A 20306-nucleotide genomic window follows, 5' to 3' on the forward strand; every position below is an offset into this window, starting at 1 on the left:
CACTTATTAGGACATCAGAGAGGAGAAAGGAAGAAGGTAAAGATGGGGAGACCGCCAGGACAGGCTGTGGAGGATGCAAGTGGCCAAGCGGGACAAAGAGATTTTGCCCTGATTTTCTTTCCCCTGAGCTTGCCTGCAGCAAGGGGGGCTTTCCCAGCGCTTTCACAACGCTGTGATCCCTGCATGGCACCAGCCTGGCATGCCTGGGATGCCCAGCCGTGGGTGGGCAGGGATGCCCTGGGAGGGGCAGCAGCATCCCACGGGACATCATCGGCTCACCCCGGCCCCGCACGGAGGGGATGTCGCCAATCAAGGTGACAAAGAGCGAGCCATAAAGCTCCACCGTGTCAGGGAAGTGCCCGAGATGCCACAAAAAGCCGTTATGTCCCTTGCAACAGCCTGCTCATTGATTTCCCCACCTTCCAGACATTGAAACTGTCGCTCTCCTGTTAGTAAAGCTTTGGAAATTCCTCCCCATCAGAGCAAAAGAGGCAGTCTGGGCAATTTTGCAACTGCTGTGGCTGAATTATGAAAGGGGGGATTGACAACCCCACTGAAAGCCATCAAGGGGGGCAGAAATGAGAGCCTCCTCTGCCTGATACACAGCACCACGCTGAGGGTAACCTGGGGGGGATGTTCACCCCACCCACCCACTGAGCATGGGCATGAGCACCCGCCTGCTGCTGAAATGTCCCCCAAAGGAGACCCAGTCCATTGCTGGGCCAGAGAAATTTCCCTAAAAAATAGGAATATGAAATGAGAACCCAACTGTGTTGCTGCCCTGGGAGAAGAGACTTGACCCAGAGGTTCTTGGTTTTGGGAGGTGTCCCCAGCCTGGGCTTTGCTTTGCTCCTTTTTGAAGTTAAAGCTTTGCTCCCTGGGAATCCAGCCTGAAAAAGGTCAGTGGTGTGATCAGTGAATGGTTTGCAGCAGGAGCAAAGCCCATTTTTCAGGCTCAGGGATGGCCCAGATGTGACTGACACAGACAGAGAGGATCCTGCAGAAGAGCCCAGGTAATGCAGCCCCTAAACTTTTCCCAGCCTGCCTGTGTCATCTCCAAGAAGAAAGGAAATTAATGAGCCTGAAATAGAAATTAAAGCCCTGAAATAGAGGGGGAAATGCCAACACTGCTCCCTCCCCGCTGCCCACGCAGACCGGGGAAGCGACGGCAGGAGATGAGCAGGGACCTGCGGGTGGGTGTGAGACACCAAACCCTGCCTGGGGGAATGTTCCAGCTCTGAAAGAGGAATTTCTCCATCACCTCACAGACAAAAACGCCACTCAGGATTTCCCTGCTGGGGAAATTCCCAGTCTGTGCTGTGCAGCAGATGGAGATTCCAGCCATGGACTGTCCAGGAATGGGAATTGAGCCTCGGAGCAGGGGTACGTGAGCATGGAGAGGCAGAGCAGCCCCTGACCCACCTCCTGCTCACGGGTGCTGCCAGACACTGCTTGCCCATGGGGCTTTCATCCCACCCTGCCCAGCACAGGAGAGGGCAGGGGGTGAAAGCACCAGTGAACACGGCTGGGCAATGGGAAAATGGGGGTGCTGGAGACCCAGTCCAGTGTGACCCCTGGCAGGTGGAGTTTCCCCAGGGAAGCCCTAACCTCTCCTGTCCTGCCATGACCTGACATCTGGGGACACCCTGATGTGCCCGTTACCAACCAGAGCCTCACTGCCAGGACTGGCTGTCACCCTGCAGCCTCCAGAGAGCTCGTAGGAATTGTTAAAAACCCAACCAAATAAGAAAAAACACCAGTACTAACATATTGCACAGCCTCCTCAACAATTAGTTCCCTTTTCTGCTAAAAACCAGGAACAGGATAAGCAAGCAGAGGTCCCTGAGTGACCCAGGCCAGGGCATTCCCCGTGCCCGGTCCCAGAGCAGGGAGGGAAGCGGGGAAGCCTCCACCTGTGTCGGGCAAACCCTGAGGATCCCCCTGGCTGCAGCAGGGAACTCCAGCACCAGACTGCACTGCTGAGCAGGAATGGAGATGGCCTGCCGTAAGCCTGGAGAAATCTGCTGCTTAGGAATCGAGCTGAAGGAGAAGAAAGCACCCAGGCACTGCTTCACCCGCTCCAGCCACCTCCCTCCCTCCCTCCCTCCCTCCTTCCCAGGAATGCTGCAGGAGGCACCTGCCCACTCCTGGCACACCCCAGCAGCTCCGCAGTGGCCGCCACAGGTATCCTCATTATCCTCATTAGTGCAGCAACACTGTCGATCTTGGCCAAGCCCCCCGGGCTGTTTCTAAAATTAGGAGGCTCCCTGCAAGTCCCCTGTCCCTGCAGGGACGCTCAGGATGCTGGGCTGGGGCTCCCCAGCCCTGCAGGAGAGTGCTCCCTCCTCCTGGGAACTGGGCTCGTTTTTGTGCTCTCGTTTCACCTCTTTAAACACACAGACAATGCTGAAGGGAAGGTAACAGCGATTGTGACAGAACAGTTGGTGGCCATGGAGAAAATCCAGATTTAAAGCTCCTGCAGTGACACTACACGCCCTGAGCACATAGAGCAAGAGATGGGCTTTCCCTGCTCCAAAAATCAAAGCAAGTTCGGCCTCAGATTTTAACAGCACCTGGATCACACCCAAAACCCTTACACAGGTGGGACACCGACCACTCAGCACCCACCAGCTCTAGAAAGAATTGCCCCTGATTTTGGGTTCTCCAGTAGCTTTATCCCAGGGTCCCTCATGCACAGTCGGATTCGGGGTGTGTCTCTGTGAGGGGCAAGAGGAGCCCTCAGCAGGGATCCCCTGACCCACATTGGGAAAGCTCTGCCTCAATGCTGCAATCGGCACCGATTTTTGCGTGGTGAAGCAAAGCTGCAGCTGCAGCAGAGCGGGAGGGCAGGACCGAAGCCCAGGGACGGTGACAGCAGGCAGGGCAGCCCCCAAGGTGCGTGAAGGCAGAGCTGCCTCGCAGGGTTTCACACCCACCGGCCACTCCAGGGCAGCAGGACACGCACAGCAAACACTCCTTTTTGCATGGAGCCACAACACGACTCTTACCGCACACAGAAAGGCTTCCCCTCCCTCCCGAACCCCTCCTTTCGTTTTGGTGCCCTGGATTTGGCAAGCGCCACAGCCTGCCTCAGGATACAGCACTTCAGAGAGGAAACGGTCACATCTGGAGGCGGTGCCAGCTCTTGGCATCGTCAACTTTGCCAGAAGTTCACCACCCCCGGATGGTGCCGGGGTGGGGTCACAGCACCTCGGTGCCCCTCGCACGCCCGCCGTGCCCCCGAGCCGCCCCGGGCTGCAGCTCCTCGCCTTCTACTCACATCGTCATCCTGCACGCTCAGGGGGATATCCAACATGCACATCTGCACGGGCTGCACCAGAGCCTTCTGCACGTTGAACAAAGGTTTAGCCTCCATCTTCCCGGGGATGGAGGGGCTGCTCATCCTCCTCGCTCTCCTCCTCTCCCAGGAGCTGCTCCAGCCCAGGCGGCGAAACCGATCGGAGATCTCTCTCTCACTCTCTCCCCGTCCGATTTTGTCAGCACATCTCGCCAACAGCTGCTGCTCCCGCCGCTCCTACGAGGTTTTATTTCCTCCCTCGCGAATCAAAGAGCGGCGAGGAGCCGCACCGGGAGCTGAGCGTGCGCGGCTGTGAGCGGCGCGCCCGTGTGCGTGCGCGAGTGCGGCCGGGGCTGCCCGGGGAAGCGGCCTCGGCAGCCGGCCCCGGCTCCCCGCCTGCCCCCAGCTTCTCCTTTCTCTCGGGGTGAGGCTCCGGCTGCTGCCCGGCCCCGCCGGGAGCTCCCCAGCCTCATCGGCATGCGTGGCACTCGCCAAACCCGCGCATTGTCTTGGAGACGCACAACAGGTCCTGCCTGCTGTTGGGTTGTGATGGAGATCAAACCGGCACTTACAGCGTTTCCCTGTGGCTGTTGTGACAGGCAAACAGGCAGAGCTGGAAGGATGAGAGGGTGTGAAACAGAGGGAGAATGAATGGTCGGAGCTGGAGCCTCCCCCTTTCTTCTCCCATCCCTGTTCTCCATTGTCAGAGGCAGCTCCAGCTCAACGCCTTCCTGTACTCCAAGGACCACAGTGAGGTTTCAATAATTCCCATCCCCAGAGTGCTCGGGAGCCTTATGGCACTGAGAATGCAGCATGGCACTGAGAATGCAGCATGGCACTGAGAATGCAGCATGGCACCGAGAATGCAGCATGGCACCGAGAGACCACCAGCACTGGTGATCACTTCCTTTGTAGGACAATTGTGTGTGGAAGGTTTTGCCCAGGTGAGCATTCCCAGGTGCTTTCCCCACCACAGAACCTGTGAATCCAAACTGGAGCTTTGCTAAAGGAACCACAAAATTGGGTGGTTTGCTGGGAAAAACACCTTCCTGTAGATTTTTCCCCAATAGTAGCAGCGGGGTAGGAGTCTCAACATGGAGCAACTCAGGTGTTATCACCTGCAGACACAGATCACACGGATGTTATTGATCACACGGATGTTATTGCTCTCACAAACAGGAGGGAACCTGGGGCCAAACCCATGAGACATCACCTCACCCTCAACAGCTGCAGAGCCCGGGCTCAGTGGCAGGGGTGACACCCAGGGTGTCTCTTCCCAGCGAGGGCAGCAGGACAGAAGCAGTTTGGGGGTTCACACCCAACCAGGGGAGACACCGGGGCCAGCTACATACCCAACAGAGGGTGAAATGCCAAAGAAAACCCCCACTCCCCTCAAACGAAGAGGAGTTTATGTCCTTACACTGCCCTTCTTGCTGGGCAGGGGTGACATAAATAGGATGAACAGACCCTGCTCCAGGCAGGCGCTTTGGGGTGGCTTTGTGGGTCCCGCTTTGAGGAGTGTTTTGCAGGGCAAAGCTCTGGGGCTGGGCAGCCTTTTCCCAGCTTTCCCAAACGAAGGCAGCCGCTGCCCGAGGCCACCAGCAGAGGCGAGGAGCCCCGCTGAGCCGGGCATTCCTGCGGCGTTAGGTAAGCCGGGCTCGGCAGAGCCCCGCTCGGCGCCGGGCCGCCCCATCCGCGCAGGAGCCGGGGTTAGAGGGGTCTCGCACACACACGGACCCTCCGTGCCACTCCCAGGCACTGCCGGGCCCCTCCCCAGTCTGCCCCATCTTTCCTGGGGGAAATGCAAGGATGAGAAAACCAGCCCTTACGTGCTGCAGGAATGGGAGCTAATGGGCAAGCCTGGAACAAGGCCAAGTAGGGATAAACCCACCATAAATTAAGTTTTAACTGGGAATTAGGCAGATTTTTTTTATCCACCGTATAGCTGAGATGAGCAGCAGTGAGGACAAGAAGGCAGCACTGCAGCAGCCCCAGGAATGGATTTGCAGGGGAGGAGAGAAGTGAGATCACAGCTGGAGCATGTGGACAAGGAAAATTTCTTGGGCCATGCCCCAGCTGCTGACTGATAGGATTTTGGCAACTCTTTTCAGGGCAGAGAGGCAGTGCCACTGCCCTGGAAACTCCCTGGCACTGGCAGTCTCTGTCCTGCTCCTTCATGATCCATTGGTGACTCAATGCCAAGTGCATTCCCACGGAGGACTGTCCCACATTGCAGCAGCACCAAACCCTGCCCCCAGCACGGGCAGTGCCCACAGCTCTGGTTCCAGGAAAGGTGATTCAAACCTGTGCTGCAGCCCCAGCTCAGGTTACTCACCTGCCTGCAACAACTGGTCAGCAGAACTCTCCAGTAACAAGCAGGGCTTGGTCAGCTGAGATTGCAGCTTCCAAACATGCTGAGAAGGACACAGATTTCACACTCAAGTGCCAGAGTCTCCACGGGCTACCATTCTCAGGAACTCATCATCCTGTTCAGCAGCTGATCTGTACCATGGGAACAGGAATCTCTGCAGAGGTGGTGTGGAGGTGTAGGAGTCCCATCACCTGCTGGTTCCCTCATTTCTGGGGCTTCCCTGGACTTCAAGGGCTAGGGACAGACTCAGAGGTTGTCACACACCTCTGCCAGGGCTCAGTGTGCTCTGCTGGTCCCCACGGCCCAGCAACCTCCCACCTGGCAGCCATAAAGATGCCAAAAGGGACAATCCTGCTGGAAAAGTCACAAACCACACAGGCAGGCTGCAAAGGGAAAATAAAATTCCGAGTGCAGAGGCCCAGGAGGGCCACCAGGTAAAGGAGCAGCAGCAGAAGTTGGACAAAAGAAGAGATGCCCCAGAGATTCATCTCAAAGCAACAGGAACGGGACCCGGTGGATTGATGGGACATGGGGATTGTTGTGCACAGAATGCTTCAGTCAAAGGTAGCCAGCCAGATGTTGTGGGCATCCACACAGCCCCAGAGATGGTGTGGAGCATTTCCCTCCTCTGCTGGGCCAGCTCATGCAGTGTCCCCAGCCACCTGCCCCAGTCACTGGGGAACAGAACAGTCCCTCAGTGGGACCAGCAGAGTGCCTTTGAACCCTTCCCACTGGGAGATTTGCAGCAGAAACACAAAACAAAACCCCACTGCCAAACCAGCCCAGACAGGATGATCCTACGCAGATCTTTGAGCGACAGCTTCATCCTGCTGCTCCTCCAGTCTGGCTGACGTGAGTGGAAACCGTGCTCACATCCCAGATCTGCCAGCACACCCCAGCGCAGGGAAAACAGAGCAGCCATCCCCACTGGCACAGGGCTGAGCCCTGCCAGGGTGAAGGAGAAATTCCTCCTGGGGTTGCCTCTGGAGGACAGGGAAGCCCCAGCACAGGCGCTGATGTTTCCCCGTTTCATTTTGTTCTGGAGCTTTATTGTGGCAGCTCCAGCTGAGCAGATAAAGCCCATCACGGGACCTCAGTGCTTAGCAACCATTACTGGGAAAATACTGCTTTTCCAGTAAGAGTCTTGGCAGGAACAGAGCAACTGCAGGGCAAATTCATCACAATTCCTATGCTGGGTGCATCCTGCTCCCATCCGCTCCGCTGCTGCCCCAGGGAGAGAGTGGCTCCTGCACTGGGAGGTGCAGCCATTCCTCAAGGCCCAAACAGCCTCTGTCACCCTGCAAAAACATCATTTTGAGCACCCCAGGACTGAACCTCTGCACAGGTGAATGCAGCTTTCAGGGACAAACTCATGCACAGGAGGATTTTAGCATCGCTGACCATTTGGGATGATCCAAAAACCAGCCTCTCCCAAGAAGCTGGGCATTCCTGACACCCAGTGACTCACAAAGGAAGACTGACTCCCAAAGCATCAAAGACCTCCACGAAATGAAAGAAATTCCCCAGGAATAACAATGGTGAGTTTGTTTTTCAAAGGAAATTGCAACTCCGTGCCCAAACATCACAGCATCCTGCACCAGAGTGCGGTACTTGAGAGAAATGACACAAAACCTGCAGGTTTATTTTCACTGTGTGAGGCTGATAGAAAGGCAAAGGGGAAAGAAAGGGCCATGACGAGTAAATGGCAAATGGAAAATCCCAACAGCTCTTCCCTTTTGACACTTCTCAGTAATAGAAAGAGGAAATCTGGTTTCAAAACCACAGAAATCCCAACCAAAGAGCGTTTCTCTGGGGAAATGTGGTGTTTGCAGAAAGCCTGTGGGTAAATTTAGAGAGGCAGACATGGAAATGGAGCCTGGTGGGACTTCCAGGAAACCACGTGCAGGTAGGATACCTATTTCCCAGTGAAAATCAAAATCACCTTGACATCTAAGACGGATTTCAAACCGGACACACAGAAGCACCCACACACTGTCTGCTCCCAAACTAGTTGTGGGAATATTTGCCGTTTGTTTGAATCTGCACCCTTGTTTTTAGGCATTTCTTTAGAAAAGCCACTGTCATTTCCTCAAAGTCACTGCTGAGAGCAGGCACAGCCCGTGCTGCACCTCACACCTCTGGGAAGCCCGTCTGGCATCCAGCACCCCAAATAAATCCCCATGCTCCCCAGAAGAGATCCATATGCAAAATTAATTCACAATCCAGCCGGTGTGAAGCACGAGACGGCCTTTTAATAGGTGCAGAGCAGCAATTACCAGCGTGGGGTGAAAGCCAACAAGCATTAAAGGAGGGGTGGGGGAAAACCAATTCCATTTCCTTGGGATTCCTCCGCACATTGGCCACTTGAGGGGATTTCCATCTCCCTGGGAGCGCACCCCGGGAGCCAGCGTGTCCCTTGGGGAGGAGGGGGACGCATCCCCTGCCGCGGGATGCGGCGGTGCCCGGCGGGTCTCCGTGGAGATTGTCACCGCAGCAACGGGGACCTGCCGCGCTCCTGGGGCCGGGGAGGATGCACGGCGGCGGGACCACGGCTCCCGGCTGGGAAAGGGAGCAGCGGGAGCGCACACAGCTCCTTTCTGCTTCCCTGAAAGGCAATGGGGGAAAGGGATTTCTGCCCGCGGTGCTGCAGCTCGGGGCTGGCTGAGGTGGGTGCCAGGGGAGCCGGGAATGCCGAGCTCCGGTGGGCACGGGGAGGGAGCCGGGCTCGGGGCTGCCGTGGCAGCAAACAGCTCGTGGGGATGCCACGGCCGCCCTCGGTGCGAGCTCGGGCAGGGCTCGGGGTGGGGACAGAGCTGCTCGGGGAGGGGATTCCTGCCTTTCCTCCGGGCCACAGCCGTGCCAGGAGCGCTCACACGGCGTGGGGAGGTGTTACAGTGAGCTCATGGACACTCTAATTCCCCTGTCCCCATTCCCTGTGACTCTGATCAGATAACCCTGGACCCTCCTTCCTGCCCCGATGGGGCTGGCGGAGAGCCAGGGAAGCCCACCCTGTCCAAAGTCTATATAGACCCCCGACATTTCCTGTTCATCCTCTTTTACCCCGTTCTCCCTGGACATCACAGAATAAAGAGAGCTGAACCAACATATATTGGGGTAAGAGCCTCTTTTGGAAATCTTTGCCATCTCCTGATATTCCTCCCCTCAAGCCTCGGACCTCTGGGCTGATATTCAGGGGGCTGTGCAGGGGGGGGAACGTCAGGGAATGACCCCGCGGTGTCCCTGGGCAGATCCCCGCTCCCTCCTGCCCCTCATTTCACCCCGGGAGGGAGGCAGGAGGAGGACAGCACCACAGAGCTCCCTGCAGCCCACGGCTGCTCCCATCGCCCCTTCCTGGCTCCCCCCAAAATGCTTTCCCAGCAGACAAAGCCCTTTCAGTGACACCTCCGTGGTGTCCCCACCGCACTGCTCCACACGGGGAGACCCGGGCGTGGCTCTCCTGCCGGGAAATCCCTGCCCCAGGATCCGCACCCGGATCGCTGGGCTGTCCGTGCTCCTGCACGGCTGCCCCGCTTCCCAGGCTGGGCACACGCCTCCCAGGCTGCAGGACGATGGCACAAACTGCCACGTGTGCCCTGCAGCTCCACACCTGAGGAAAAGCCTCGTGATTTCCCCAAACACCTGCCTGGCAGGGGAGCCTGCAGCACAGGCAGATTGGGGCTGTGAGAACCCCGGCCTGGTTCAGGGGCTCCGTGTGGTGGAAAAGTCTCTCCTCCAACCCGAGCTTCCAAAGAAAACTCAGCAGTCTCTGTTGTTCGGTCTCAAGGCAGTTTATTGCAAGTTATCTAAAAGATTTTCTTCTGGGCTGCTGTGGTTTGCTCACAGCTCAGGCAGAGGCACACACACACCCTGACATCCTCTCTGACCCCGACTGCTTCTTCTCTCCCGCCCAGAGCTGCTGCTGTCTTTTATATGGGACATTACATGTGACATGGTTACAGTTTTTCCCCAATGCCTATTACCTATATTAAATGGTGCTTTTCTATCTTTTATATGGTACATTACGTGTTACATGGTTACAGTTTTTCCCAATGCCTATTACCTATATTAAATGGTGATTTTCTACTCTAAACCAATCTGTGAGTGCCAACATCACCAAGAACATGGAGGTGAGGAAGAAGAAGGAGGAAGAACAGGATCGGCCCACTTTCCTCCATCTTAGAACTTCTGACCCCCATGTACAAAGTAAAAACCCCCCTGGACAGGTGCTAAAACCCCCCTGTACAATACCAAAAAATTTCCCCTCTACTTTGTAACTACTTTTACTATACTATCTAACCTTTTGTGACTGCTTGTTCCACCTTCAAAGCTGGTAACTCATCCCATGGCTCAAACTCAAAATCACAGTTGTTTCCAGCTGCCTGCCAGGGTCTCAAATGCTCCTGACCAAGGCCTGGAGCCTCTAAAAATGTCTGAGAGACATTTTGAGTTCCAACAGGGGACAAGAATAAGTTCCCAAATCTCAGCACATCCTGGCCAGCCCAGCAGGGTCTGGAGGGTTTGCCAGACATGGAGCATCCCCTGATTCACCTACTTGGCTGGGCAGGGCTGTTCACCTCATCACATTTTTTGGGGTTTAGCTGGAGCTTAAATCAACCCCAGCTCCTGATGTGATGAAACCCACATTTCCAAGAGGTTATCTGCAGATCCACATGCTGCTCCTCGGCAGACAGCAAGCCCCGTGCTCCAGAGATAAAAGACACAGCCCTGACAGCCTGCAGCTTTCCAGCCCTGCACCCAATTTTCTCCTCCCTCTTCATGGTTGTTTTGCAGCCTCCAGGGATTAAAGAAGCTTCCACCACCTCCAGTCCCCACTCCAGCAGCCAAAGGGATGGGTGAACGCTTTTTGCACGGCCAGGTTACAAAAGAGAGGGAAATTTTTTTTTAGTATGGTACAGAAAAGTTTTAACACCTATGCAAGAAAATTTTTACTTTATGCATAAAAATCAAAAATTCTAAAATAAAAAAAATAAACGAATCCTAGTCTTCCTCCTCCTTCTTCCTTACCTCCATATTCTTAATAATATTAACACAAATTATTTTAAAATTAAAAAACACTTTATACTATAAATAATAAATATTAAAAAACTATAAGCATATAATACATAATATATCATATAAAAAATAACAACAACCCTAAACAAAAAAAAATCAAAATATATATATATCTACCTAGACTACTAACCAAACGACCACAACCTAATAAAACCAATCTTTTAAATAACTCACAATAAACGACCTTAAAACCAAACAAGGCAAAGCTACAAATTTTTTCTTTAAAAACACAAAGTAAAAAAAAAAAACACTTTACCACCACACAAAACCCCCAAAGCAAACCCAAAATTCTCACACTGTGGTTTTTCTGGCTGCAAGGGGAGCTGGTGCCTTGTGCAGAGCTCACCCTCCTGGGTCAGGCAGAGGTTTTCCAGCCTGGAATCCCCCACAAGGCAGGGTGGTGTTGCTGTAGGACACGTGAAAACACATTTGCAAGGTAAAGAAGGAACTTTATTCCCTGACTCCAACTTTTATACTTTCCTAAAGGTGACATTGGATTGGAGAGTGAATGGGCCACCTCTCCGAAGCCATTGGACATCAAGTTTCTCTACCCCTATAAAAGAATGCAAAGCAATATGTTGTTTATAGAAATGGTGTGGGAAAGTTCTCCAACAGAATGTAAACTCAGAAGGCTTTAGAAAATCTTAAGACTCAGGGTGACAGGGTGGGACTGGGCAGAGCCCGAGGCTGTCAGATCTGCTGGAGATGATCCAGAGAGCCCAAAGGCCCTTCCCTGAGCTGCTGGGCTGTGGCCAGAGCTGGGCTCTTCCAGTGCTGCCCCTGTGCAGTGAAAGCAGAGAGGGGCTCTATCACTACAGGACACGAGAAAGCACTGCTATTGCAAAGGTAAAAAAGGCAAGTTTATTTTCTGACTCCAGCATCTAAAGGTGACAGTGGATTGGTGAAAGTGCCACCTCTCCAACGACACCGGACAAACTACCAGTCCATCACATTTCTCCACCTTTATGAAGGAATGCAAAAACAATAAGTTATTTACAGGAAGTGTGTGAGAAAGTTTGCTGCAAGAATGTAAACTCAGAAAGCTTTAGAAAATCTTAACAAATCAGGGCGACAGGGCTGGGCTGCATGTTGGGGGCAGCAGTTGGGAGCTCCCTTTGCATCACACAAATTCATGAGCCCATCCTGCCAAGCTGCTCTCTCCAGATCTTTGTTGGAAGCAGAGAGGAGGGCAAAGCCTCTCCAGCAGCACCTGCTCTCAGTTTTCAGGAAAAGCCATTATTTTTGACTGGAGAAAGGGAAAATTCCTGGGTTCCAGGAATTCCTGTGCACCAGTCCAGCAGCACACAGGAGCTGGGGAACATGCAGCACTTTGGGACAGCCAAAATCCCATCAGTATCCTGAGTGCCTGTGGGATGCCAGGCACTGCCCCAGCTGGATCCTCGCAGGCTGGCACGAGTGGACTGAGAGCAGCCTCTGCATTTCAGAGAATCCCAAAGTGGATGGGACCCACTGGGATCATCAAACTCCTCAATTTCAGAGAATCACAGACTATCCCGAACTGGATGGGACCCACTGGGATCATCAAATCAAACTCCTGGTCCTGCACAGGACACCCCAATAATCCCACCCCATGCCTGGGAGCACTGTCCAAACTCTCCTGGAGTTCTGGGGTTGTGCCCATTCCCTGGGGAGCCTGGGCAGTGCCCAGCACCTCTAGGGGAAGGACCTCTTCCTAATTCTAACCTAAATTTTCCCAACACAGCTCCAGCCGTTCCCTCAGGTGCTGTCAGTGGTCACCAGAGAAGAGAGACCAGAGCTGCCCTTGCACTGTCCCTCGTGAGGAAAGTGCAGACCTCAGTGTCTCCTTTTCTCCAGGAAAAAATCCAAGTGCCCTCTTCCACTGCTCAGACAGCCCCACTGCACCCTTCACCATTTTCCTTGGAAAATCCACTGAATTTATCCATTTTTTTTGAAAATTCCACTGAATTTATCCATTTTCTTTGGTTATCTCCACAAGCTCTCTCTCCACAGATGAAAAGCATCCCCCATGGTAATTGCAAAGGGGTATGACTGGGTGCTGAAAACAGAACTGAGGTATAACTACACCAAGAATCCCCATCTTCATCCACAGGGTGATAGGGAGTGATAGCCAAAGTTTTGTCGTGTTCAAGCCAAAACCGCCGAATTTGATGCAAAAATCCATTTCTACAGAACCAAGGATTTCCAATTCTTGGCGTTCAAAGGACTCTTCGGGAAGGAATTTGGTTCAAACATTTTCCAGTAGCTTTGCATCCTTTTTCCCTTATTTCCAGGAGGCCCCAGCAGCGCGGGGGACACCGCGGAGGGGGCAGCACGTCCCCCCTGCAGCAGCCCTGGCCACACACCCGTGCTGGGCTGGGCTGTAAATCGGATGAGGCTCATTCCCAGGGGCCCACCATTGATTTCCGTTGCCTGACGACAGGAAAGCTTTATAATCCTATTAACTAAACACCCTTTCAAGCAGCACTGGGAAGAGTGCAAAGGGGACTTGTATAAGCAGTCACAGCCACCCTGTGCAGCACCCAGCCCCAGTAAATGCTGGGCAAATACCCCAAAAGCTGGGCTGTGACACCCAGAGTGATCAGGGAGGGGTCAGCGGTGGCCAGCACAGGGAAAAGTTGGATTCCACCACAAAACAAGCTCAGGTCACTGAGCCAGGAGATTTTTCACAGGGACATGGTGCCCACACAGGCAAATTTACAGGAGCTGGCCCCTGAAATACTGACAAATATCACTGCACCTGGTCCTCCTTATGGGTGTTTGACAGCAAAAGATACACAGCTTGGCCCAAAATATATAAACATTCCGTGGGAGAATGGGAATTTCCTTGCTGCTTTCTAAGGAGAAAGGATTCATTTCATCGCGTTTGTAAAACGTTTCAAGAGCGCAGTCAGAACCATGGCTGTGCTCCTGTTCCCTGCAATTCAGGACATGGCTGTGTCACTGTTCCCTGCAATTCAGAACCATGGCTGTGTCACTGTTCCCTGCAATTCAGGACCATGGCTGTGCTCCTGTTCCCTGCAATTCAGAGCCATGGCTGTGCTCCTGTTCCCTGCAATTCAGGACATGGCTGTGTCACTGTTCCCTGCAATTCAGGACATGGCTGTGTCACTGTTCCCTGCAATTCAGAGCCATGGCTGTGTCACTGTTCCCCGCAATTCAGAGCCATGGCTGTGTCACTGTTCTAGGCAATTCAGGACCATGCCTGTGTCACTGTTCTCTGCAATTCAGAGCCATGCCTGTGTCACTGTTCTCTGCAATTCAGAGCCATGCCTGTGTCACTGCTCCTTGCAATTCAGGACATGGCTGTGTCACTGTTCCCTGCAATTCAGAGCCATGGCTGTGCTCCTGTTCCCTGCAATTCAGGACATGGCTGTGTCACTGTTCTAGGCAATTCAGGACCATGCCTGTGTCACTGTTCTCTGCAATTCAGAGCCATGCCTGTGTCACTGTTCTCTGCAATTCAGAGCCATGCCTGTGTCACTGCTCCTTGCAATTCAGGACATGGCTGTGTCACTGTTCCCTGCAATTCAGGACATGGCTGTGTCACTGTTCCCTGCAATTCAGGACATGGCTGTGCTCCTGTTCCCTGCAATTCAGAGCCATGGCTGTGTCACTGTTCCCTGCAATTCAGAGCCATGGCTGTGTCACTGTTCTCTGCAATTCAGAGCCATGCCTGTGTCACTGTTCCCTGCAATTCAGAGCCATGGCTGTGCTCCTGTTCCCTGCAATTCAGGACATGGCTGTGCTCCTGTTCCCTGCAATTCAGGACATGGCTGTGTCACTGTTCCCTGCAATTCAGAGCCATGGCTGTGTCACTGCTCCCTGCAATTCAGGACACGCAGCAGTCCCCAGGTGTGACCAGGGTGTTCCTGCCTGCCCTGGCCTTTGCCACACCACCCTGGCTGCCCGTTGTGATTCACGCCCGGCTGGCACACCCCGGGGAGGTGAGGAGCTGGGTCTGTGCGGGACTCTGCCGAGAGGCACAGGCAGGAAACACTCGGTGGGAAATCCGCTGTGGGATGGAGCCAGCGGGGCCGGAGGAGCAGGGCAGGGCGGCTGCTGGGCATTTCAAAGGGACCTCCTGGCTGCGCCGAGGGATGACCCCGACCTCCCTGCTCCCTTTGCAGGCTTTGCTTCCTGCCGCCAGCCCCCGCAGGGCGTTCATGGCAGGGGAGTGGGACTGCACGGAAGAGGGAAAATAAAAAGGGACAGCGGAAGTCCCGGGAAGCCCAAGAGGTGTTATCAGCCCAGACGAGAGCAGGCTCACACGGCCACATCCTGAATCCCAGCACAGCATCATCCCCAGGCTGTGCCAACCTCCCCTCCAGGATCCTGCAGAGCTTCTCCAGCTCACAGCCCTGGCCAGCCCACGGCAGGGTCTACACCACAGCTCACCCAGCTTCTCTCCTCCTCCCTTCCTCTTCCAGACCCTACTGGGAAGTGTGGGGCCTGATCTGGGCTGCCTTGACATCCCACATGTTCTGACATCCCATCTAAAACTTCTGATTTTGTCCAGATGCCCCACAGGGCAGGACAGACAAGGAAGGGCTTCTCCACCCTCTCTGACCCATCGGGCCACCACTGCACCCCTTCCTTCTCCCCAGCCCCTTCACCCTGCTCCCCCTTTCTCCCATCTTTGGAACCTCTCTCGAGGCAGAGTGGTGAAGGACACTGAATTCCAACCACACCGATTCCAGGCAGCTCCAAGCACAGGAGACAGGAGCCCTCAGGGCCACAGCAAACCCGGGAGCACCGAGGGGGCTGTAAATCCTTGCAGAGGATGAACTCCCGCTGCCCTGCAGGGCTTCGAGGGAGGGGAAACTCTGTGATCCCGCAGCCCCGAGCCGCTTTTGACGTTAGCTGATGTCTCCAAAGTCTGCCTTTGACCCGCGGCCAAGGCGCGCAGCGCAAATCCGCGCACACACCCGCGGTGCCTTGGGAGCCAAGAGGTCCCCACGAAATCCAGCCTCCTAAAAACGCAAATCCTCAAGGAAAACAGACGGGTGAGCCCCACCGCGGGTCACGCGGGCCGGACTCGGGCGATCCCATCGGGAAAAGCTGTCAACATCTGGAGGCTCCGCCAGCGCATCCCGCGGCAGCCGGCGCCGGGCAGGGCGGGATGGATTTAATTTGGGAGCACCCAAAGAGCTGGCAGGGCTGTGACAGCCACCCTGAAGGCCAGGGCTGTGACAGCCCAGGCACAGCGCTGCGGGCAGCTGGAAGGCGATCCTGATGTGCCACCGGCGGCGCGGATGCGACAGCTCTGCCCCAGGGAAAGGTCACGGCTGGTTCCCGGCTCTGGAGGGGACAGCTGGGGCAGGGCTCGGCTGCTGACAGCAGCGACAAGCACGAAAGGGAGCGGGGGATCAGGGGTTTCTTCTGATGGGAAGGACGCGGTGATGGACGCGCCTTGCTGAGGTCGCCCGCGGCGGCTTCGGGCTGGAGCTCCGGGATCTCCGAGGATGGAGCCGGCTCGGGTCGCTCAACACGGGCACGGCTCCTCCTGGGTGAGCAGTGCCCGAACAGCGAGCTCTGCTTGTGGCAGCAGAGCCCGGTTTGGCGTGCTGGGCTTTCCCAGGGAGCCGGGCGCTGGCTCTGCTCCCTCTGCCACCGCCTCTGACCCTTCCCAGCGCCGGGCAAGCGAAGCCGCGGCAATAATTCATGGGGAAAACAACAGTGCCATCTGCTGCGCGGCCCCGCCGGGCTCCGGGCAGCCCGGGCCGGCCCCCGCAGGTCGCGCAGCCTGGCAGCCCATCCGGCAGCAGCATCGCTGCAGGGGGAAGGCGGCCCCACAGCTGTCCTGGCGGCCAGCCACAGCTGGATGGGCTCTGGTTTGCACAGAAAGCACAGGACAGCAGGCTGAGAGGCAGAGCAGAGCAGAGAACGTGCTGGAGCCCATCTAGTGACTGCAGAGTGTGAAGGACGTGGAGGAGGGAACAGGCTCACTTGGCAGAAGCAGGCAAAACCCCTTCTTCTCTATCAACGCCTGGAACTGAGACACATCTTCCAATCCTCTCCACAGGCAACGGGAGGGGGAAGAGGGAAGCATTCCCTAACACTCACCAAGACTTGGCGAGCTCCTGCACACCATCCTGAGCATCTCCTTTGGAGAGAAATCCTGGCACTAAGCACGGTGTGCTCCCCGAGCTGTGCTGTGTCACCCCGATATCCCACGGAAACTCCAGGTGGTGGGGACACCTGAGAGAGCAGGGTGAGCCTGAGGGAGCTGGCAGCAGCTCCTCTGCCCCTCCAGGCTCAGCACCTGTGTGCAGTTGCCAGCTAACCAGCCCTGCCCCACGAGCGGTGGCAGCTTGGTGGCAGGTGAAGCAGTTGCCCTGCACACGCTGCCTGGAAAGCGCGCTGGCATCCTCGTCAGATGGGTTGCTATAGCAATGGGAAAGGTATCAGAAGTAAAATCTATCTTGATGGATAGTGCAGATTGCTTTGGAGATCACCACCTGAGACCAGAAGCACTGATTGCCCTGATCAGGTCCAGCAGTCAGGCACCACTTAGGGGATGACAGAGTGAAAACGCTACGAGATGAAAAACACAACCCCAAAGATGCCCAGAATAACCAAAGTCCTGAAAAGCCCCTCATTTCTTCACTGAGCAAACTGGCTCAGAGATAACACACTGCACTGAGCTAGGGGATGTCAGATCCATCATCACAACATCCCAGAGATTTATTCTGGAGCCTGCAGCAGTCGCTGCATCCTCTGCTCGTGTCTGCTCAGCCCAGGCACACAGACTCAGGCGTGAGTGGGAGCTCCAGATGGAGTGGCTGAGCCATGCCGAGGAGGGACTGTGCATCTCTCCACCTGCTGCCTCCCAGCCCCTGCTGCCAGCTGGACCCTCCCTTGCTGTCACTTGTTGCCAACTCATCCCCCTGCCCCTGCAGAGCAACACCAAGGGTTAACTCCGAGCCGCTGGAGCCACTTCAGACGCTGGGAGCAGATGAAAGGAAAACCAGAAGCAAATGCAGCTCCCACCGAGCTGAGCTCCCTGCGTCCTGCCCCCAGCCTGCCCAAGGCTGCTCATCCACCATCTGCTCCCTTCTCCTGCCCAAACGGCCAGAGGGGGACTGAGGGGATGAGTCTGCAGCCCTGGGAGCTTGGGTCAGGATGGAAGCCACCTCCTGACCCAGCTCAAGAGCAGGTTTCCGTTTTAAAGGCTGAAAGTCACCCTTGCACGTGAACCTTGGCTTTCACATGTCGGGACACCTGGAACAGCACACCTGCAGCGCTTTGAGATGAAAAAAACCTCCTTGTTTGCTCAGCTTATTTACTTTGCAACACTCAGTTTTACCAGTTGTTTGTGTGGGCCTTTCCCTTAGCAACCAGGGAGAGGAACCTTTACAAGGCATGAAAAATGTAGCTGTACAGCCCTCAGAACTGGCAGGGTGCGGCTGCGGGTGCAGCTGCAAATTCCTCTTAACTGGTAGCCACAAACAGCGGGACCTCAATGAATTGCACCCCTTAAAAGGCAGAGTGGCTCATTGTCTTCAGCAGGAGGAACCAGGATTTGAAACCTCTCCTCTTCACTCATGCAGGATCCTGGGCTTGGAACAAATATCTCTACGTGCCTCAGTTTACCCATATAAAATATACCTATAAATAATTATATAAAATGGGATAAGCATAAAAACTTGACAAGAAGGCTAAAACTGAGACCTTAATGCAAAACATTCTGTAGGATTCCACATGCATGCCCCAACCTGAGAGGCTGAGCTCTGGACATCTTTTTCCAGACAACCTTACACCTTTAATCTTCTGGATCTCCCAGCAAGATCAATTTTCCCACTCCATAATGACAGAAAACTCTCATTCCTGACCCTAGAAAGGGTCAGGACCCAAACTCCAGTATTTTGGTTGCCAATCCCCTTTGCCAAAGGGACATGCCACCATCCAGCACACACCGGTGTGGCACTAGGGCCTGCCTCAAAAATGTGCCCCCAAGAGAGCTCATCCAGCTTTTGTTTGTTGGGCTGGACCAAGGTGAATGAGGCCCAGTCTAAAGAGACCCACAAGGTGCAGGAGGCAGCTCTGGAATGCACATTTTCCAGTCCAAAAATGGATCCCAGCCCACTTCTCCAGCACAGCATCAGCCCTTCCCTTTATTCATCCCTGGTCTCCAAGGAGCCATTGCTGCCCACTTACGTTCCCAGCAGCCCCACCAAGGGCAGCAGCACAGCCCCCCCTTCCCAGGGATGGGATCAAACATCAGAAGAAGAGAGAGTAAAAAGTCAGAGGAACATCAGGACCAAACCCAGAGTCGTGTTCTGGTGCCACCCCCAAATTTCATACCTTTGCTTCATCCTCCCCTACCCCAATAGCACCCGGGGGGTTTGGGAGCACAGAGCTTTAGCCCACCTCGGCTCGATTTAGCTTCCTTGGCCTCATAAACACACTAGGCAGAGACAAGGCACCTGCTGATGCCCCTTGGCCTGAGCAGTGCCAGGGGAGCCGGCCCTGGCTTGGCACAGCACGGAGCAGCGCCAGCCTGCCAGCAGCATCGCGGCACAGCGGCTGCTGCAGCATCGCAGCGCCCTCAGACCCCGTCCCAAACCGCGTCCCTTTCCTTCCCCATCCTTCCGCTCCTCTTCTCCCAGCCGCATCAACCATTATACAAACAGAAAGCGAAAAAAATAAGGAAAAAAAAAAAAAACCAAAACATCGAAAAACACACTTCCCCCGCTCCCTCGGCAAAGCTGCCGCTTCTCCTCCGCCAAAGCCCCCGCTGCAGACCAGGCGCCCGGGCTGCCGGCACGGACAGTGACCGCGGCCCCAAAAGGCAGCGAGGGACGGACACCTGCAGCTACAGACCCCAGCAAGCCCCCCAGAGCCCCCCAGAGCCCCCCGGCCCCGCGCACCCATCACTCCCCGCCGCGGACACGCGTGGGCCGCCCTGAGCCCCGTCCAGCGAGGCTTTTGCCGGGGAGCGAGCCCGGCAGCAGCGCACCGGGCCGGGGCGACCCGTGACGAGCGAGCCGGGCACTGCCCCGCGCACTCACCTGGCTGTCGATCATCATCGTGCCCCGCTCATAGCCCCAGCGCCGCGCCGGGAGCCGCTGGGGCCGCGCTCAGGGCCCCGCCGCGCTGCCCGGCGGCCGCGGCCGATGCTGCGAGCCGGCCATGGGCCCCCGCTGCCCCGCCGAGCGGGCCGGGAGCGCCGAGCGGGGCGGGACCGGGGCGGGCACCGCCACCGGCACGGAGGGGGCGGCTCCCGGCTCCGCCCGGCCCCGCTCCCGGAGGGGGGAGCGAGTCCGCAGCGGCGGCACCCGCGGGCATCTCCGCGCTGCTACCCGCGGGCATCTCCGCGCTGCCCCCGCGGGCAGCTCCGCGCTGCTACCCGCGGGCATCTCCGCGCTGCTACCCGCGGGCATCCCCGCGCTGCCACCCGCGGGCATCTCCGCGCTGCTACCCGCGGGCATCTCCGCGCTGCCCCCGCGGGCATCTCCGCGCTGCCCCCGCGGGCATCTCCGCGCTGCCACCCGCGGGCATCTCCGCGCTGCTACCCGCGGGCATCTCCGCGCTGCTACCCGCGGACATCCCCGCGCTGCT

General features: G+C 56.0%; 1 protein-coding gene across 6 annotated transcripts in view; it reads right to left on the reverse strand.

Moving 5' to 3' along the window:
• RALGDS (ral guanine nucleotide dissociation stimulator) overlaps positions 1–19911 on the reverse strand; it is a 56722-nt gene extending 36811 nt beyond the window's left edge. For 3 of the 6 annotated variants that reach the window (XM_085593937.1, XM_085593935.1, XM_077787899.2), the window contains exon 1: positions 19757–19911. In XM_085593937.1, coding sequence (XP_085450063.1) covers positions 19757–19774 — 18 coding nt within the window. In that variant the 5' untranslated portion in view covers positions 19775–19911. Of the gene's footprint in view, positions 1–3280; positions 3893–19756 lie in introns of those variants that run through there. The other 3 variants (XM_085593932.1, XM_085593936.1, XM_085593933.1) reach the window with 3 other exon arrangements.
• Positions 19912–20306: the final 395 nt, after the last annotated feature.

The sequence above is a fragment of the Lonchura striata genome, chromosome 17, assembly GCF_050655825.1.
Source record: "Lonchura striata isolate lonStrDom1 chromosome 17, ASM5065582v1, whole genome shotgun sequence".
In the NCBI taxonomy this organism is placed as follows: domain Eukaryota; kingdom Metazoa; phylum Chordata; class Aves; order Passeriformes; family Estrildidae; genus Lonchura; species Lonchura striata.